The 18274-nt window shown below is 44.4% G+C and overlaps 1 protein-coding gene across 2 annotated transcripts in view; it reads left to right on the top strand.

The window, feature by feature from the left end:
• LOC140714990 (transient receptor potential cation channel subfamily V member 6-like) overlaps nt 1-1519 on the top strand; it is a 111992-nt gene extending 110473 nt beyond the window's left edge. For both annotated transcript variants that reach the window (XM_073026731.1, XM_073026730.1), the window contains one exon: nt 383-1519. In XM_073026731.1, the coding sequence (XP_072882832.1) occupies nt 383-620 (238 nt within the window). In that variant the 3' untranslated portion in view covers nt 621-1519. The remainder of the gene's footprint in view (nt 1-382) is intronic.
• The last annotated feature ends 16755 nt before the right edge of the window (nt 1520-18274 follow it).

Raw genomic sequence — 18274 nt, 5'->3', positions numbered from 1 at the left:
GGAGCAATGCAGATGTGGTAGGACTTATAATGAGGACAGGTTGAATGAGAGGACTTTTCCCTTTGGAGAGAATGAGGATTGGAGGCATATTGATAGAGGTGTATAAAATGATGGGAAGAGTAGATACAGTGGATAGGCAGTGTGTTACATGGAATACAGTGACGTTTCACTACTCATGATACACTCTGAGAAACAGCAATAAAGGGAAACTTAATCTCAGTCACATCACTTTGATTAAGTTTCAGTACCCACATCTCTCCTTTCCAACTTCCCACAAATGTTCATCTGCTGCTTCTTGTTTGTCTTGTGAGCTTGAAATATTGGAGGTGTTGCAGAGGTGCAGATTGTAATTGAATGACCTCTCTCTCTTTCGGTTTCACAGGGTGGATGACAACAATAGCCACAGTGCTCTGAAGAGCTCCTGCAATTCTAAGCATGCAAAGGAAGAATTCCCACAATCTGGGAACAGTGTGGAGAAAGAGCTGGACCATTCACCTGCTGTTGCAGATAAAGATGGGTTCAACCCTGGCATGGAGCTTCACTTTCTCCACAGCAAGTCAAAGGCTCACCTCTCTGGTGGTGCTCACACTGAGGTTAAAGAGGCTGAGCACTCTCTGTAAACTCCCTGGGATACTGTATACGAAGTACCATATTAACTTCAACAATAGTGCATTACCTTCCCATTCTCCTGTCTGTTACAGGAGAACTTTACTTTGTATGGACAAAGACATATAGTATAATAGGTTCTGGTCCTTTGACACTGTTATCAGTTGCTCAGGTCAAGCATAAGTTGGTGAGCAGTGACATAGCCTTCTATCCTTTATTGGCCAACTTGTTTGAACCTCTTGAAAGTTAATGAAGCTCATTACTCATCATATAAATCCATAAAATCTTGTGTTTGATTAATGGCTCCAATGATTTGTAATATATAGCCTCGAGTAAATTAAATGTTGGGAACTAATTGGGAGCTTCAGATATCTGACATTATAAAATAGTTTACCTAGCATGACTTATGGCAGGAATTTAATCTACTTTAAGTGAATTATATATAGAGAAATATACATCAGTAAGTGATTTACTGTGTAATGTAAATGTGGATTTGTGTCATGGATACTTGGAATATAACATCCCTTAGAAAAATAACATATTGACTGCATTAATGCCAAAAGATATCTACTGGAATTCATGATTCGGATTGACCTACACAATTAATGAAACTTCTGTTTAATAGAGTGATATTTTAAAATATGTATTTGCTTATTTGCCTAAAATGTGACTTTTTTATGGTGGATATTCTATTCAGCAATTTCTCAGCCATTCATCTTGTAATGATGGCTTTGATAGCAATCCAGACCATAGACTTCCCAGAGAAAGGAAGTTTGGCTAGGAAGGGAAAATTTGGCTGAAATTTAAGAACATTCCGGAATGGTGGATGAAGGTAATGACAGATCCCAAGGAATCCATACAGACGATACTGAGAATAAACTTAGGTCAGATATTTGAGGGGATGGGTGATGTAATCCCAAACAAGAGAAAATGTGCAGATGCTGGAAATCCAAGCAACACGTGCAGCACCTATATTGAAAAGAGTACAGTAAACTTTTCAGGCTGAAACCTTTCATCTGGACTGGAAAAAAAGATGAGGAGTCAGAGTAAGAAAGTGGGGGTGGGGAGGAAGAACCACAAGGTGATAGGTGAAACTGGGGCTGAGGGATGGGTGAAGTAAAGAGTTGATTGGTGAAGTAGGTAAAGGGCTGGAGAAGGGGGAATCTGATAGATGAGGACAGAAGGCCAAGGAAGAAAGAAAAGGGAGAGGGGCACCAGAGGAAGGTGATTGACAGGTAAGGAGATTTAAAAGAGGGAACTCGGAATGGGGAATGTTGATGTGGGGGGCATTGCTGGAAGTTCGAGAAATCAATCTTCATGCCATCAGGTTGGAGACTACCCAGTCAGAATATAAGTTGTTGTTCCTACAAACTGAATGTGGCCTCATCGCGAAAGGGAATGGGAAGTAGAATTAAAATGGGTGGTCAGTGGGAGATCCTGCTTTTTCTGGTAGGTGTTCAGTGAAGTGGTTTCCCAATCTGTGTCGGCTCTCAACAATGTACAGGAGGCCACACCGGGAGCACCGAACACAGGAAATGATCCCAACAGACTCACAGGTGAAGTGTCGCCTCACCTGGAAAGACTGTTTGGGGCCCTGAATGGTAGTGAGGGAGGAGGTGTAGGGACAGGTGTAGTACTTGTTCCACTTGCAAGGATAAGTGCCAGGAGGGAGATCAGTGGGGAGGGACGAATGGACAAGGGAGTCAAGTAAGGGAGCGATCCCTGCGGAAAGTGTGGTGGAAGGAAATGTGCTTGGTGGTGGGATCCTGTTGAACGTGGTGGAAGTTCCAGAGAATTATGTGCTGGACACGGAGGCTGGTGGGATGGTAGGTGAGGAGAAGAGGAATCCTATCCCTGGTGGGGTGGTGGGAGGATAGGGTGAGGGCAGATGTGTGCGAAATAGAAGAGATGCAGTTGAGGGCATCGTTGATGGTGGAGGAAGAGAATCCCCTTTCTTTGAAGAAGGAAGACATCTCCTTACTTTTGGAATGAAAAATGTCATCCTGAGAGTAGATGTGGCAGAGATGGAGGAATTAGGAAAAGGGGATGGCATGTTTACAAGTAACAGTGTGGGAAGAGTAGTCCAGGTAGCTGTGAGAATCAGTGGGTTTATAATAGATATCAGAATCAAAATCTGAATCTGAATCAGATTTATTATCACTGGCATGTGACGTGAAATTTGTCAACTTGGCAGCAGCATTTCAATGCAATACATAATATAGAAGAAAAAATAAAAAATAAAAATAATAAATAAATTACAGTACCATATATGTATATTGAATAGATTAAAAAATCGTGCCAAAAACAGAAATACTGTATGTTAAAAAAGTGAGGTAGCATCCAAGGATTCAATGTCCATTTAGGAATTGGATGGCAAAGAGGAAGAAGCTGTTCCTGAATCACTAACTGTGTGCCTTCAGATTTCTATACTTCCTACTGGATGGTACCAGTGAGAAAAGGGCGTGTCCTGGGTGCTGGATGTCCTTAGTAATGGACGCCACCTTTCTGAGATACCGCTCCCTGAAGATAACCTGGATATTTTGTAGGTTAGTATCCAAGATGGAGCTGACTAGATTTACAACTCTCTGCAGCTTCTTTCGGTCATGTGCAGTAGCCCACCTTCCCCATACCAGACAGTGATGTAGCCTGTCAGAATGCTCTCTCCACATATAGAAGTTTTTGAGTATATTTGTTGACATGCCAAATCTCTTCAAACTCCTAATGAAACATGGTTGCTGTCTTGCCTTCTTTATAAATGCATCGACATGTTGGGACCAGGTTAGATCCTCAGAGATCTTGACACCCAGGTCTTCATATCAGTGGATAAGCTGTCTCCAGCTTCAGAGGCAGAGAGACTGAGAAAGTGGAGGGAGCTGACGGCAATGGAGTAGGTAAATTTGAGGCAGGGTGGAAGTTGGACGCAAAGTTGGTGAAGTTGACGAGCTCCGTATGAGTGCAGGAGGCAGCACCAATGCAGTCGTCAATGTAACGTAGGAAAAGTTGGGGAGTGACCCCAGTGTAGGGGTCCACGTTCTACATCCAGGTATAGTTCAGATTCATGCGAGTGCCATGGCTACATCTTTTGTTTGAAGGAAGTGGGAGGAGCCTAAGGAGAAATTATTGAGAGTGAGGGCAAGTAGAGGAGAGTGGTGGTGGAAGGGAACTGGTTGGGTCTGGAGTCCTGAAAGAAACAGAGTTTTGATGCCTTCCTGGTGGGAGATGGAGGTATAAAGGGACTGGACATCCAGAGTGAAAATAAGATGACTGGGGCCAGGGAGCCTGAAATCATTGAAAAGATCAAGAGTGCTTGAAGTGCCATGGATGTAGGTAGGAAAGATTGAACCAGAGTAAAACAGAGTTGAGGTCTGCAGATATGAGTTCAGTGAGGCAGGAAGAAGCTAAAACAGTGGGTTTACCTGGAGAAACGGGTTTGTGGATCTTGGGTAGGAGGTGCGGGGTGCAGGAACTATGACATTCATGGCGGTGGATGGGAGATCCACAGAATCAGTAAGGTTGGTGATGGTGTGGGAGATGATGGCCTGGTGTTCCTTAGTGGGGTCCTGTTCAAGGAGCAAGTAAGAGGAGGTTCCTGAGAGTTGTTGCTGGGTTTCAGCAAGGTATAGGTCAGTACGCCAGACTACTACAGCACCCCTTATCTGTGAGTTTGATGGTGAGGTTAGGGTTAGTGCAGAGGAAGTGGAGAGCAGAGCATTTGGAAGGAGGGAGGTTGGAATTGGAGAGAGGAGCGGTGAGGTGAGGTGGTTGTTGTCTCGTCGGCAGTTGGCAGTGAAAAGATCCAGAGCAGGCAGAAGACCAGACTGGAGTATGTCTAGGAAGAGGAGGAGGGTTGAAGATGGAAGAAAGAGTCATTGGTGTGGAGTGGAGAGTCCTTGCCAAAGAAGTAGGCATGGAGACAGAGGGAAGAAGAACTCAGCATCATGGCAGGTGCAGAACTCATGGAGGTGTGGATACAGGGGAACAAGACTGAGGCCCTTACTGAGGACAGAACGAGTGGAAGATCAGAAGGGATGGTGAAGATGCAGCACAGATGAGAGCTGGGATCAGAGAGGGGGAAGAGGGTTGGTAGTGTCTGAGAAGAGGGGAAAGTTAGGGTGTTCAGGAATGTGAGGTGAGAGGAAGATGGAGTCCCCAAGGACCCAAGAGTTGGTGGTGGGAGAAGGGGAGACGGGGGGAAGGGTTCCAGAGGCTGCATGGTCAAGGCTGGAGGCTGCGCAATCGACATTTGAAAGTGTCTGAGGTCGTTGGTGGTGGTGGAGTCCGGGTTCTGACTCTGCTTGGGATTGTTAGAACTGTTGAGGTTGACAGCAGGGATTGCGGTCTGGGGATGTCCGTGCCTGTCGGAGTTGGAAATGGCAGGTTCTGTAGTCTGTAGATGGGCGAACTTCAGATCCTTGCAGGACGTAAGAAAGTTGAAGAACCGACGATTGATGGAGGGGGTTTGTTTGATTTTGGACCAACAGAGACTTTAACATCAGCAGTGAAATGCTTTCTTTTGTTCCAATCCAATCTCCTTGCCTTTTTCCAATTACCTTTGTGAAGAAAATCTCTTTTACAATTAGTCTGCTCATCAAACGCTGGCAGTAAATTCCCAGAGTTGGTGTGAATCCTCTTCTCTCCTTCCCCTGTACTTTTCTGTAATGTTTGAATTTGTGACTTTACTTTCTCCACCCACCCACACCAATACCTAGTTCTGCTTTGCACATTTTCAGGTTTATCTATCACAGGAATATTGAAACATAAAATGAAATGCATGGTTTGTGCTAACAACTAACACCCCCAAGGATGATTTGGGGGCAGCCAACATTCCAGCACCAACATTGCATGCCCACAATGTTCAACACAATGCAACACAACACACAACACAGAACAAAACAAGCCAACAACAGCAAAACAAAACTCTTTCAAAGAACAAAGAAGAATACAGCACAGTACAGGCCATTCGGCCCACAATGTTGTGCTGACCCTTAAACCCTGCCCCCCCCATATAACCCTCCACCTTAAATTCCTCCATATACCTGTCTAGTAGTCTCTTAAATTTGACTAGTGTATCTGTCTCCACCGCTGACTCAGGCAGTGCATTCCATGCACCAACCACTCTTCTTCTAATATCCCCCTTGAACTTTCCTCCCCTTACCTTAAAGCCATGTCCTCTTGTATTGAGCAGTGGTTCCCTGGGGAAGAGGCGGTGGCTGTCCACTCTATCTATGCTTCTTAATATCCTGTATACCTTCCCAACTCCTCATACATAGAGGTCTCCAATCCCAGGATGGGCTGCATTCCGGCCTATAGTCCTTGGCTCTGGACTCTCAAACTTACAGACATCGAGCATCCAACCTCTAGTCTCTAGCCCATTTCCTGGCCTCTATCTTCAGACTTGGCAACTTCAGTCTTCATTGGGCTTTATACCTCTGGACGCACTGAGCTCTGGACTTCAGCCTTTGGCATGAGTGCAGGTAACACACTAAACATGATGCAGTCCTCTGATTTGACCCTACATCTCATACAAGGTGATCTCTTATCTCTCACTGGCTTGTTCAACATCAGGATGTGGATATGATCAGGCCAGTTGTAATACAGCATGTTACTGCTCTGTTACATATTCTGTGTAGTCTAATAAAGTTCTGATATTTGAATCAAGGGTTACTTGGCAATGGTGATCCACTCATGTTTTCAGAGAATTATTCCTGAGTGTAAGATTTGAATTCTACATCTTGAACTATGGAACATGTCACAGTAAAGAAGCCAGCCAAAATATCCATCTACAGACCAGCAGAACGGTTACATTTTACGTAAGCATCTTTGCTCTAAGCTTGGTATTGTTATAGGTTCAGTGTTGGTATTTGTTTATTATTGTCACATGTATTCAGGAAGAGTGAAACATATTTTGTTTGCATGCCAACCAGGCAGACCATGCCATACACAAGGTGCAACAGGGTAGAGAGAAAAGAAACAGAATGCTGGAACTCTGTGGGTCAGGCAGCATCTGTGCAGGGGAATATGAAATTGACATTTCGGGTCAAGAGTTGCAACTACAGAGAAAGTGCAGTGCAGGTAAACGAATAAACTTACCTGTTCACAAAAAGTATAGAGTAGATTTTCCATTGACATGAGTTATTGCTGAGTGTATTCAATATAAAGCAGGGCAGAGAGTGCCAACAACCTGTTACCACCCAGTTCATAAAGGGATCTTTGACATCATCACCTCTTTCAACCAGTGGGTCCATTATTTCTACAGCCACTTCCTCTAAATCTCACAGATGCAGGCTGACCTGGTTCAGTGATTTGTCTGCATTTAGCCCTGTAAATTTCTCTAATACTTAATCCCTTATGACTGGGATTACAAGTTTCACTATGTTATTTGAAATCAGGTTGTCTGTTATCTTAGGGATACCTACACGGTAAAGACTGATGCAAAAACTTGATTTAATATACACAGTGGCCACCTTCTAGAACAACTGATGATATCCACGCTGTAGAAACCATGGAGTCTCCACAGTGCCTGTTCTGCCCTGAAGTCCACAACCATTGGCATCAACATATCTGTGACCTGACCCGGTTCATTACCTAATATTAGATCTAGTATGGCATTCCCTCTAGTCAGCCTGTCAACATACTGTGACAGGAATCCATCCTGGACACACTTAACAAATTCTGCCCCATCTAAACCCTTGGAACTAATCAAGTGCCAATCAATATTAAGGAAGTTAAAGTCACCCATGATAACAACCCTGTTATTTTTGCACCTTTCCAAAATCTGCCTCCCAATCTGCTCCTTGGTATCTCTGCTGCTACCAGGGGGCCTATAAAATACCCCCAGTAGAGTAACTGCTCCCTTCCTGTTCCTGACTTCCACCCATACTGACTCAAAAGAGGATCCTGCTACATTACCCACTCTTTCTGCAGCTCTAATAGTATCCCTGACCAGTAATGCCACCCCTCCTCCCCTTTCCCCCCCTCTCTATCCCTTTTAAAGCACTGAAATCCAGGAATATTGAGAATCCATTCCTGCCCTGGTGCCAGCCAAGTCTCCGTAATGGCCACTACATTATAATTCCATGTATGTATCCAAGCTCTCAGTTCATCACCTTTGTTCCTGATGCTTCTTGCATTGAAGTACACACACTTTAGCCCTTCTACCTTACTACCTTTATAAACCTTATTCTGCTGCTCTTTCCTCAAAGCCTCTCTATATGTTAGGTCTGGTTTTACTCCATGCACTTCTTTCACTGCTCTATCGCTCCGGGTCCCATCAACCTTGCAAATTAGTTTAAACCCTCCTGAACCATGCTAGCAACCTACCTGCAAGGATATTGCTCCCCCTCGAGTTCAGGTGCAACCCATCCAATCTGTACAGGTCCCACCTTCCCCAGAAGAGATTCCAATGGTCCAAAAATCTAAAACCCTGCCCCCTGCACCAACTCCTCAGCCACACATTCAACTGCCATCTCCTCCAATTCTTACCATCACTATCACGTAGCACTGGCAGCAATCCTGAGAACGCCACCCTTGAGGTCCTGTTCTTCAGCCTTCTGCCTAGTTCCCAAAGCTCACACTTCAGGACCTCATCCCTCTTCCTGCCTATGTCGTTGGTCCCAACATGTATCACCACTTCTGGTTGCTTTCCCTCTCGTACCAGGATATCATGCACCTTGTTAGAGACATCCCGGATCCTGACACCCAGGAGGCAACAAACCATACGGGTTTCCTTCTCACGTCCACAAAATCTCCTGTCTGCTCCCCTGACTATAGAGTCTCCAATGACGACAGCTCTCCTCTTCCTTCTGCACCACAGGGTCGGACTCAGTGCCAGAGGCCCTGCTATCATGGTTCACACCTGGTCGGTCATCCTCGCCAACAGCATCCAGGATGGTAAACTAATTATTCAGGGGAATGGCTACAGGGGTGCTCTGCACTACCTGTCTACTCTCCTTCGCTTTCCCCCTTCGGACTGTCACCCAACGACCTACTTCCTGCAGCCTAGGTGTGACTACCTCCCAGTAGCTCTCATCTATGACGGCCTCATTCTCCCTTATGAGTTGAAGGTCATCCAGCTGCTGTTCCAGATTCCTCACACAGTCTTCCAGATCGCCCATCCGCAAGCACCTGGCAGATGTGACTCTGTGGGAGAGGGAGTTCCCCCAAGACTGCCACATCTCACAGGAGAGGCACATCACCGTCTCTTGAGGCATTGCAAAGACTAATTGGGAACAAACTCGTCCTCTGCCTCTTCCCGTCGAAGCACTCCTTCACTGGCCCACTCACTCACTGGCCACTTTCCACAGGCCACTCCGCTTGAGGTAACCCTCTGTTTATTTGTTTGAGCTTTTCAAACTGCTTGGTCACCTGACCTCGATTGCCCAATCAGCTGCTTTCTGCTGAATCTGAGCTATTTAAATCTTGATTGTCTAATCAACGGCTTTCTGCTGAGGTATTCAAATCTTGATTGACTTGATTGCACAGTCCAAATGCCAAAACTGCCAGAATCTCTCGAGTCAAAGCCTCAAATCTCCACTCTTTCACTGGCCCACTGACTCACTGGCCACTTTCCACAGGCTAACTACTAACATAATTTATTTTTACCCCCGTTCCACTATCTACTCTAGCACTCTGGTTCCCATCCCCCTGCATATCTAGTTTAAACCCTCCCCAATAACACTAGCAAACCTCCCTGCAAGTATATTGGTCCTCTTATAGTTCAGCTGTAACCCGTCTCTCTTGTACAGGTCCCACCTGTCCCAGAAGGGGTCCCAATGATCTAGAAATCTGAAACACTGCCCCCCTACACCAGTTTCTCAGCCACGTGTTCATCTGCCAGAGCATCCTACTCTTACCCTCACTGGCACGTGACACAGGCAGCAATCCAGAGATTACTACCCTCGAGGTCCTGATTTTCAACTTCCTACCAAGCTCTCTGTACTCACTCTTCAGGACCTCCTGACTCTTTCTACCTATGTCATTGGTACCGATGTGTACCACAACATCTGGCTGATCACCCTCCCACTTCAGAATGCTGTGCACACGATCAGAGACATCCCTGACCCTGGCACCTGGGAGGCAACAAACCATCCGGGAGTCCCAGTCACAACCACAGAATCTCCTGTCTGTACCCCTGACTATTGAGTCCCCAATCACTACCGCTCTCCTCTTCTTCCTCCCTCCCTTCTGCACTGCAGAACCAGACTCAGTGCTAGAGATCCGGCTGCCGCAGCTTATCCCAGGTAAGCCATCCCCCCCAACAGTATCCAAATCGGTATACCTGTTTTGAAGGTGAATGGCCACAGGGGAACCCTGCACTACTGCCCTTTCCCCTTCCTTCGCCTGACGGTAACCCAATTACCTGTGCCCTGTTCCTTAGATGTAACTACCTCCTGGAAGTTACTATCTATAAACTGCTTGGTCTCCCGAATGATCTGGAGGTAATCCAGCTCCTGCTCCAGTTCCCTAACGCGGTCTGTTAGGAGCTGCAGCTGGATGCACTTCTTGCAGGTGTCATTGTCAGGGAGACCTCCGTCTCCCTGACTTCCCACATCCTGCAAGAGGAGCATTCCAACATCCTGCCTGGCATATTCTCTAGTCTGAACAAATAAAAGAAGAAAAACAGAAACTTACCGGAACCTACCCTCGCCTCTGCCTGTTTCTCGCCGAAGCCTGATTGAACCAAAGCCATCCCACTCCGACTCAGACCACTGCAACGATGGCCGCTATGACGATGGCCGTTGTATATGGTGGTCTTTCTTTTAAACCTTGGCGCGCTACGTCACACGCCTGTGCAGTCTTGCCTCTTTTCCCAGATCAGTTAAACAAAAGAAAACGACCTGTCCTCAGCGATGTTTCAGTCTTCCACTCTCAGCCTCTTGCTTTGATTGAAAAGACCCTTGAAAGTTTTTCCTCTCCCCTTTAAACCTTGGCACGCTATGTCACATGCCTGTGCAGTCTAGCCTCTTTTCCCCGATCAGTTAAACAAAAGGAAAATGACCTCTGGAAAGAAGTGAGGTTGCATGTGACTCTGTAAGCTGATCTGGAATAGATTTGGGACAAAAGTGCCTGGTTTTATTGACTGATTGAGATACAGTGTGGAACAGGCCCTTCTCGCCCTACAAGCTGTGGTGCCCAGCAATCCCTCGATTTAACCCAAGCCTAATCATGGGACAACTTGTGAACACTAATTAACCCACCAAATGGTAGGTCTTGGAATGTGGGAGGAAACTGGAGCACCTGGAGGAAACCCATGTGGTCACAGAGAGAACATACTGTACAAACTCCTTATAGCCAGCGGAGGGAAATGAATGCAGGTCACCTGTACTGTAAAGTATTGTGTAAGCACAACACTACCATTTTGCTCTCATCAATAGCGGCTCAACTTTGGATGAGCTTTATCAACAAGGTGGAGGGGCACAGATGGGATCATGAATGCCTTTGTCTTGGTACAGTATTGGTATTATTCTACTATTGTCACATGTACCAAGATACATTGAGAAGCTTGCTCATACAGATCCAATCATTACACAGTGCATTGAAGTTGAACAAGGTAAGTCAATAACAATACAGAATAAAGGGTCTGTAATTGTGGGCCAAGAGTCTGTACTGAGCTGTATTATTCTATGTTCTATGTTCTATTGTGGGTGACACTTCAACAACATTGATAATCAAAGTGTTGGATTCCCATTCACAACGTCCCTTTGAGCACTAGAGTCCAGAGCATTGATGAAAACAGGCAAGGTTTCCTCTGCAACACTCAGACAGAGGCTAAAAACCAGTATGATGTTTAGATTCGGGAAGGACAGACTCCAAGTTAGAAACATGGAAAACCTATTGCCCAATTTTGGCCCTACAGCCCACAAAAGCAGTGCTGAACATGTTACCTAGGATTACCCATAGCCCTCTATTTTTCTAATTCTATGTACCTATCCAGGAGTCTCTTAAAAGACCCTATCGTATTCACCTCCACCACCGTTGCTGGCAGCCCATTCCACACACTCACCACCTTTGCATAAAAAAACTTACACCTGACATCTCCTCTATACCTACTTCCAAGCACCTTAAAACTGTGCCCTCTCATGCTAGCCATTTCAGCCCTGGGATAAAGCCTTTGACTATCAACACGATCAATGCCTCTCATAATCTTATACACCTCTATCAGTTCACCTCTCATCCTCCGTCACTCCAAGGAGAAAAGGCTCCCCAATCCAGGCAACATCCTTGTAAATCTCCTATGCATCTTTTCTATGATTTCCACATCCTTCCTGTAGTGAGACAACCAGAACTGAGAACAGTACTCTAAGTGGGGTCTGTCCAGTGTCCTATATAGCTGCAACAATACCTCTCGGTTTCTAGACTTAATCCCACGATTGATGAAGGCCAATGCACCGTATACCTTCTTAACCACAGAGTTAATCTGCACAGCAGCTTTGAATGTCCTATGGACTTGTGTCCAAGATTCCTCTGATATTCCAAACTGCCAAGAGTCTTACCATTAATTCTGTATTCTGCCATCATATTTGACCTACCAAAATGAACCACTTCACACTTACCTTGGTTGAACTCCATCTACCACTTCTCAGCCCAGTTTTGCATCCTATTAATGTCCTGCTATAACATCTGACAGCCCTCCACACTGTCCACAACACCCCCAACCTTTGTGTCATCAGCAAATTTACTATCCCATCCCTCAACTTCCTCATCCAAGCCATTTATAAAAATCAGAACAGATCCCTGAGGCACACCACTGTTCACCAACCTCCATGCAGAAAATGACCCATCTACAACCACTCTTTGCCTTCTGTGGGCAAGCCAGTTCTGGATCCACAAATCAATGTCCCCTTGGATCCCATGCCTCCTTACTTCTCAATAAGCCTTGCATGGGGTACCTTATCAAATGCTTTGCTGAAATCCATATACGCTACATCTACAGCTCTACCTTCATCAATGCGTTTAGTCACATCCTCAAAAAATTCAGTCAGGCTCGTGAGGCACAACCTGCCTTCGACAAAGCCAAGCTGACTATTCCTAATCATATTATGCCTCTCCAAATGTTCATAAATTCTGCCTCTCAGGATCTTCTCCATCAACTTACCAAGCACAGAAGTAAGACTCACTGGTCTATAATTTCCTGGGCTATCTCTACTTCCTTTCTTGAATAAGGGAACAACATCCGCAACCCTCCAATCCTCTAGAACCTCTCCCATCCCCATTGATGATGCAAAGATCATCACCAGAGGTTCAGCAGTCTCCTCCCTCGCCTCCCACAGTAGCCTGGAGTACATTTTGTCCGGTCCCAGTGACTTATCCAACTTGATGCTTTTCAAAAGCTTCAGCACATCCTCTTCTTAATATCTACTTGCTCAAGCTTTTCAGTTCACTGTAAGACATCCATACAGGCTTTTTCCAATGAGGCTAGGGGAGAAAAAAAACAGAGGTCATGGGTTAAGGGTGAAGGGGGGAAAGTTTAAAGGGAACATGGGGGGGGGGCTTCTTCACGCAGTGAGTGGTGGGAGTGTGGAATGAGCTGCCAGATGAAGTGTGGAATGAGCTGCCAGATGAAGTGGTGAATGCGGGCTCACTTTTGACATTTAAGAAAAACTTGGAAAGGTATATGGATGAGAGGGGTTTGGAGCGATATTGCCCAGGTGCAGGTCAGTGGGACTAGGCAGAAAAATGGTTCGGCACAGCCAAGAAGGGCCAAAAGGCCTGTTTCTGTGGTATAATGTTCTATGGTTCTATGGTTCTACAATTGCTAAGATACTTTCCTGTAGTGAATACTGAAGCAAAGTATTCATTAGGTACCTCTGCTATCTCCTCTACTTCTATACACATTTTTCCATTGTCACATTTGATTGGTCCTATTCTCTCACGTCTTTTTCGCTTACTCTTTACATACTTGTAGAATGCCTTGGGGTTTTCCTGAATCCTGTCTGCCTTTTGGCTCTCCTAATTTCATTCTTAAACTCCTTCCTGCTAGCCCTATATTCTTCTAGATCTCTATCATTACCTAGTTTTTTGAACCTTTCAAAGCTTTTCTTTTCTTCTTGACTAGATTTACAACAGCCTTTGTGCACCACGTTTCCTACCATCCTTCCCCTGTTTATTGTTTTTCTTTTACTTTAAATTCTGCATCAGTTCTCATTGTATCATTTCTTAATGCATGAATTACTAAATGACAATAAATGAGGACTGAGTGTCCTCATAATCTAATCTAATCTAAGGTCAATGAACTGTTGACCCACTTCTTTCTCTCTCTCTCTCTCTCTCTCTCTCTCTCTCTCTCTCTCTCTCTCTCTCTCTCTCTCTCTCTCTCTCTCTCTCTCTCTCTCTCTCTCTCTCTCTCTCTCTCTCTCTCTCTGTCTCTCTCTCTCTCTTTCTCTCCCCCCCACTCCTTTCCTCTCCTCTCCCCTTTTGAATTCTTACACATACCTTCACATCATCCACAAGAGAAAGTTTAACTATTTATCCTTGGCATTCAATAGCATTGCCATCACCATCAGCATCCTGTTTGGTGGTCACCATTAACCAAAATAATATCTGGACCAGTTACATAAATACTTGGCATCAGGCATATACAGTACATGGTATGCTATTACAATTGATAAACCTGAAAATCTTGTGACCATGCATAAAAGTCAAGTCACTGGGACCATGGAGTACTGATACACAAGAGATTCTGCAAATGCTGGAAATCTTGAACAACACACACAACAAACTGGAGAAACTCAGAAGGTCAGACAGTGGTCAGGGTCATTTATTGCATCTGGTACAACCTCCTCTACATCAGTGAGATGCAAATTGGGGGATTACTGTGTTAATAATCTTTGCTCCATTGGCCAGAACAGCTAGAATCTCACAGTGGCCACCCATTTCAATTCCACTTCCCATTCTCACAACATCATGTCTGTCCTGGTATCCTCTACTGCCATGATGAGGCCAAATGTAGTTAGAGGAGCAACATTTTATGTTCTATCAATGCATGAACATCCATTTCTTGACTACCAGTAGCCACTTTCCTCAGTTCTCTCCCTCCCCTTTGTTTTCTCTCATTCTGGTGGCCCTTTCCCACTTTCTTACTCTTCCTCAACCTCACAATATGCCCATTACCTCCCTCCTGTTCCCCACCTCCTTCCCGTTTGACTGCCAAAAGACCTTCAGGAAGATTTAGCAGACCCTGGAGTGGTGGTGCACTGTTCTACTGTGCAGCGACACCTGCACAAATATGACCTTCATTGAAGAGTCATCAGAAGAAAACCTTTCCTGCATCCTCACCAGAAAATTCAGCATCGGAAGTTTGCAAAGGAACATCTAAACAAGCCTAATGCATTTTGGAAACCAGTCCTGTGGACTGATGAAGTTAAAATAGAACTTTTTGGCCGCAATGAGCAAAGGTATGTTTGCAGAAAAAAGGGTGCAGGGTTTCATGAAAAGAATACTTTTCCAACTGGTATGCGTGGCAGTGGATTGATCATGCTTTGGGCTTGTGTTGCAGCCAGTGGCATGGAGAACATTTCACTGGTAGAGGGAAGAATGAATTCAATTAAATACCAGCAAATTCTTGAATCAAACATCACACCATCTGTAAAAAAGCTGAAGATGAAAAGAGGATGGCTTCTACAACAGGATAATGATCCTAAACACACCTCAAAATCCACAATGGACTACCTCAAGAGGCGCAAGCTGAAGGTTTTGCCTTGGCCCTTGCAGTCCCCCCGCCCCCCCATCATCGAAAATCTGTGGATAGACCTCAAAAGAGCAGTGCATGCAAGACAGCCCCAGAATCTCACAGAACTAGAAGCCTTTTGCAAGGAAGAATGGGCGAAAATCCCCCAAACAAGAATTGAAAGACTCTTAGCTGGCTACAGAAAGCATTTACAAGCTGTGATACTTGCCAAAGGGGGTGTTTCTATGTACTGACCATGCAGTGTACCCAAACTTTTGCTTCCGGCCCTTTTCCTTTTTTGTTATTTTGAAACTGTAAAGGATGGAAATAAAAAAGTAATCTTGCTTAAAATATTAAAGAAATGTGTCATCTTTAACTTTATGCCTTTTGGAAATCAAGTCATCTTTTACTCGCTTAGCTATTCACAGTAACAGAAATTTTGATCAGGACTGCCCAAACTTTTGCATACCACTGTATAAATACAATGTCACTTTGCTATCTGAGCAGTAGTGAAAGAGTTTAAGGCATCAGCTTCCACTAGGAAGATACCTTCAGAAACTGGCTCTGATTATCCTCAGCCTTCTCTGACCAATTGTCAATGTGTTTGGCTCTGATATCATCCATTCTCCATCTGACAACCAGACCAATCTCATCACCTGTCTTCCTGATTCTCCCATCATCTACTTGTGAGTTCCCCCATTAATTACATCCAATCACTATATCCCATTGCCTATCTGATAGGAGCCTCATGATCAGCCCAAAAAATTACAGCATTTGACTACACAGAACACCGTTATCTTCCCGACCATCTTTCAACTCAATTGTCATTTGTAACCCATATCTCACACCGTTGGCATGCGTCGGGCCCTGACACCCCTTCCCCTCCATACCGATCAATCCTTTGTCCAACCTCACTCTCTGGTCCTCTCCCAAGACCTTGATTCTCCGACCACTTTCTTTGTGATTCCAAGTCTGACTCCCTGACTTTCCCTGAGTCATCTCCTCCTGACCCCTCCCTGTGCAGTGCCCTCTCTGTGATCCCTTTTCTGATCCTTCCTCTCTGAACCCTGTCCCCAGATAAGATCTATCCTGAAGACACAAAAACAATAAAATTGAATATTGGAATAGGAAGACATAAGAGATAGAAGGTGCAGAAACCTGGAGCAAAAGTTAAGGTGTTGAAGGAACTGAGATGGATCAAACAGCATCTCTAAAGGGAAATGCACAGTTGAGGTTTCAATGCAATTTGTACAATGGGAGGAAAGGAAGAGATAGCTGGGGCAAAGGCAGAGAATTTTGCATTTTGGTTGGTGTGGTGATAGAATATTGAAGGATAGCTTTACTTAAGAGCTGCAGGGAGAAGCCGAGTGATTGGAGACCAGTGAGCTTTTAGGTTTGTGGTATGGAATTTAATGAAGAAAATTCAGGCTGCCTATCATATAACATCCTCTGATATGAAATCTGCAAATTAACCTTTAGGGAAACCTGCACAAGTGCTGCCAAATCCCTTTGCTCCCCATTTTTTTGTATTTTCTTACGATTTAGAAAATAGTCAACCCTTTCTTTTTTTCTACCAAAATGCATGACCATACACTTCCTGACATTATATTCCATCTGCCATTTCTTTGTCCATTCTCTTAATCTATGGCCTCTATACTTCCTCAAAACTACTTGACCCTCTGTCTATCTTTATATCATCTGCCAACTTTTCAACAAAGCTATCAATTCCATGATCCAAATTATTGACATATACCATAAAAAGAATTGGTCCCAGCACAAACCCCTGTGAAGCACCATTAGTCACCTGTAGACAGCCAGAAAAGGCTCCCTTTATTTCCAGACTTTGCCTTCTGCCCATCTGCCACTGCTTTATCCATGGCAAAATCTTTCCTGTAATACCATGGGCTCATAGCCTATTAAGCAGCCTCAAGTGTAACACCTTGTCAAAGGTCTTCTGAAAATCCAATTTCACAATATCAACCGATTCTCCTTTGTCTATCCTACTTGTTATTTCTTCAAAGAATCTCAATAGGTTTGTCAGGCAGGATTTTCCCTTGAGAAAACCATGCTGACTACGGCCTATTTTAATCATGTGCCTTCAAGTACTCTGAGACCCCATCCTTAATAATCAAGTCCAACATCTTCCCAACCACTGAGGTCAGATTAACTGGCCTATAATATTCTTTCTTCTGCTTTTTTCCCTTCTTGAAGAGTGAAGTGACATTTACAATTTTCCATTCTTCTGGAGCCATTCTAGAATCTAGTGATTCTGGAAAGAACATTACTAATGTCTTTATGATATCATCAGCCACCTCTTTCAGTCCTCTGGGGTGTATACCATCTTGTCCAGGTGTCTTATCTACCTTCCAACCTTTCAGTTTCCCAAGAACTTTCTCTCTAGTTATGGCATTTTCACATACTTCACACACAGGATGCACTGTATATAGTAACTATTAGGGCAGTAAGGAATATTGATGAACAGATGAGCCTTGGGGCTTAAGTCCATTGCTTTCTGAAAGTGGCAACACAGGTGAACAGGGTGATGAAAGCACATGGCATGCTTACCTTGTCAGATCAGGGATAGAAGTTGGGATATTCTATGGTGATTTTTTAAAGCACTGATTAGACGGAGTATTGTGTGAAGTTCTGGTAATCACAGGATAGAAAGAATGTGGTTGTGTTGGACGGCCTGCAGAGGAGATTCCTGGATTGGAGGACTTTAGTGGTAGGGAGAGATTGGAGGATTGTAGCTATGGGAGATATTGGCTAGGCTGGGCTGTTTTCCTGGAGTGAAAGAGGGTGACTTGATATGAAGTATATAAGATAAGAAGCATAGACAGGGTGAATAGCCAGAATCTATTTTTCCCATAATAGAGGCATTAAAAATAAATGGATATAGGTCTAAGGTGGGATTACAATATTATGACTTTATCCCCTCCCATATGTTCTCCAATTTGACTCATCCATTCCTGGAATTTTTCCTGTCATTATGTTGTCCATGAT

This window comes from Hemitrygon akajei, chromosome 22 (assembly GCF_048418815.1).
Source record: "Hemitrygon akajei chromosome 22, sHemAka1.3, whole genome shotgun sequence".
In the NCBI taxonomy this organism is placed as follows: domain Eukaryota; kingdom Metazoa; phylum Chordata; class Chondrichthyes; order Myliobatiformes; family Dasyatidae; genus Hemitrygon; species Hemitrygon akajei.
The sequence above is the reverse complement of the archived record's forward strand: the minus strand, read 5'-3'. Positions and strand labels throughout refer to the sequence as shown.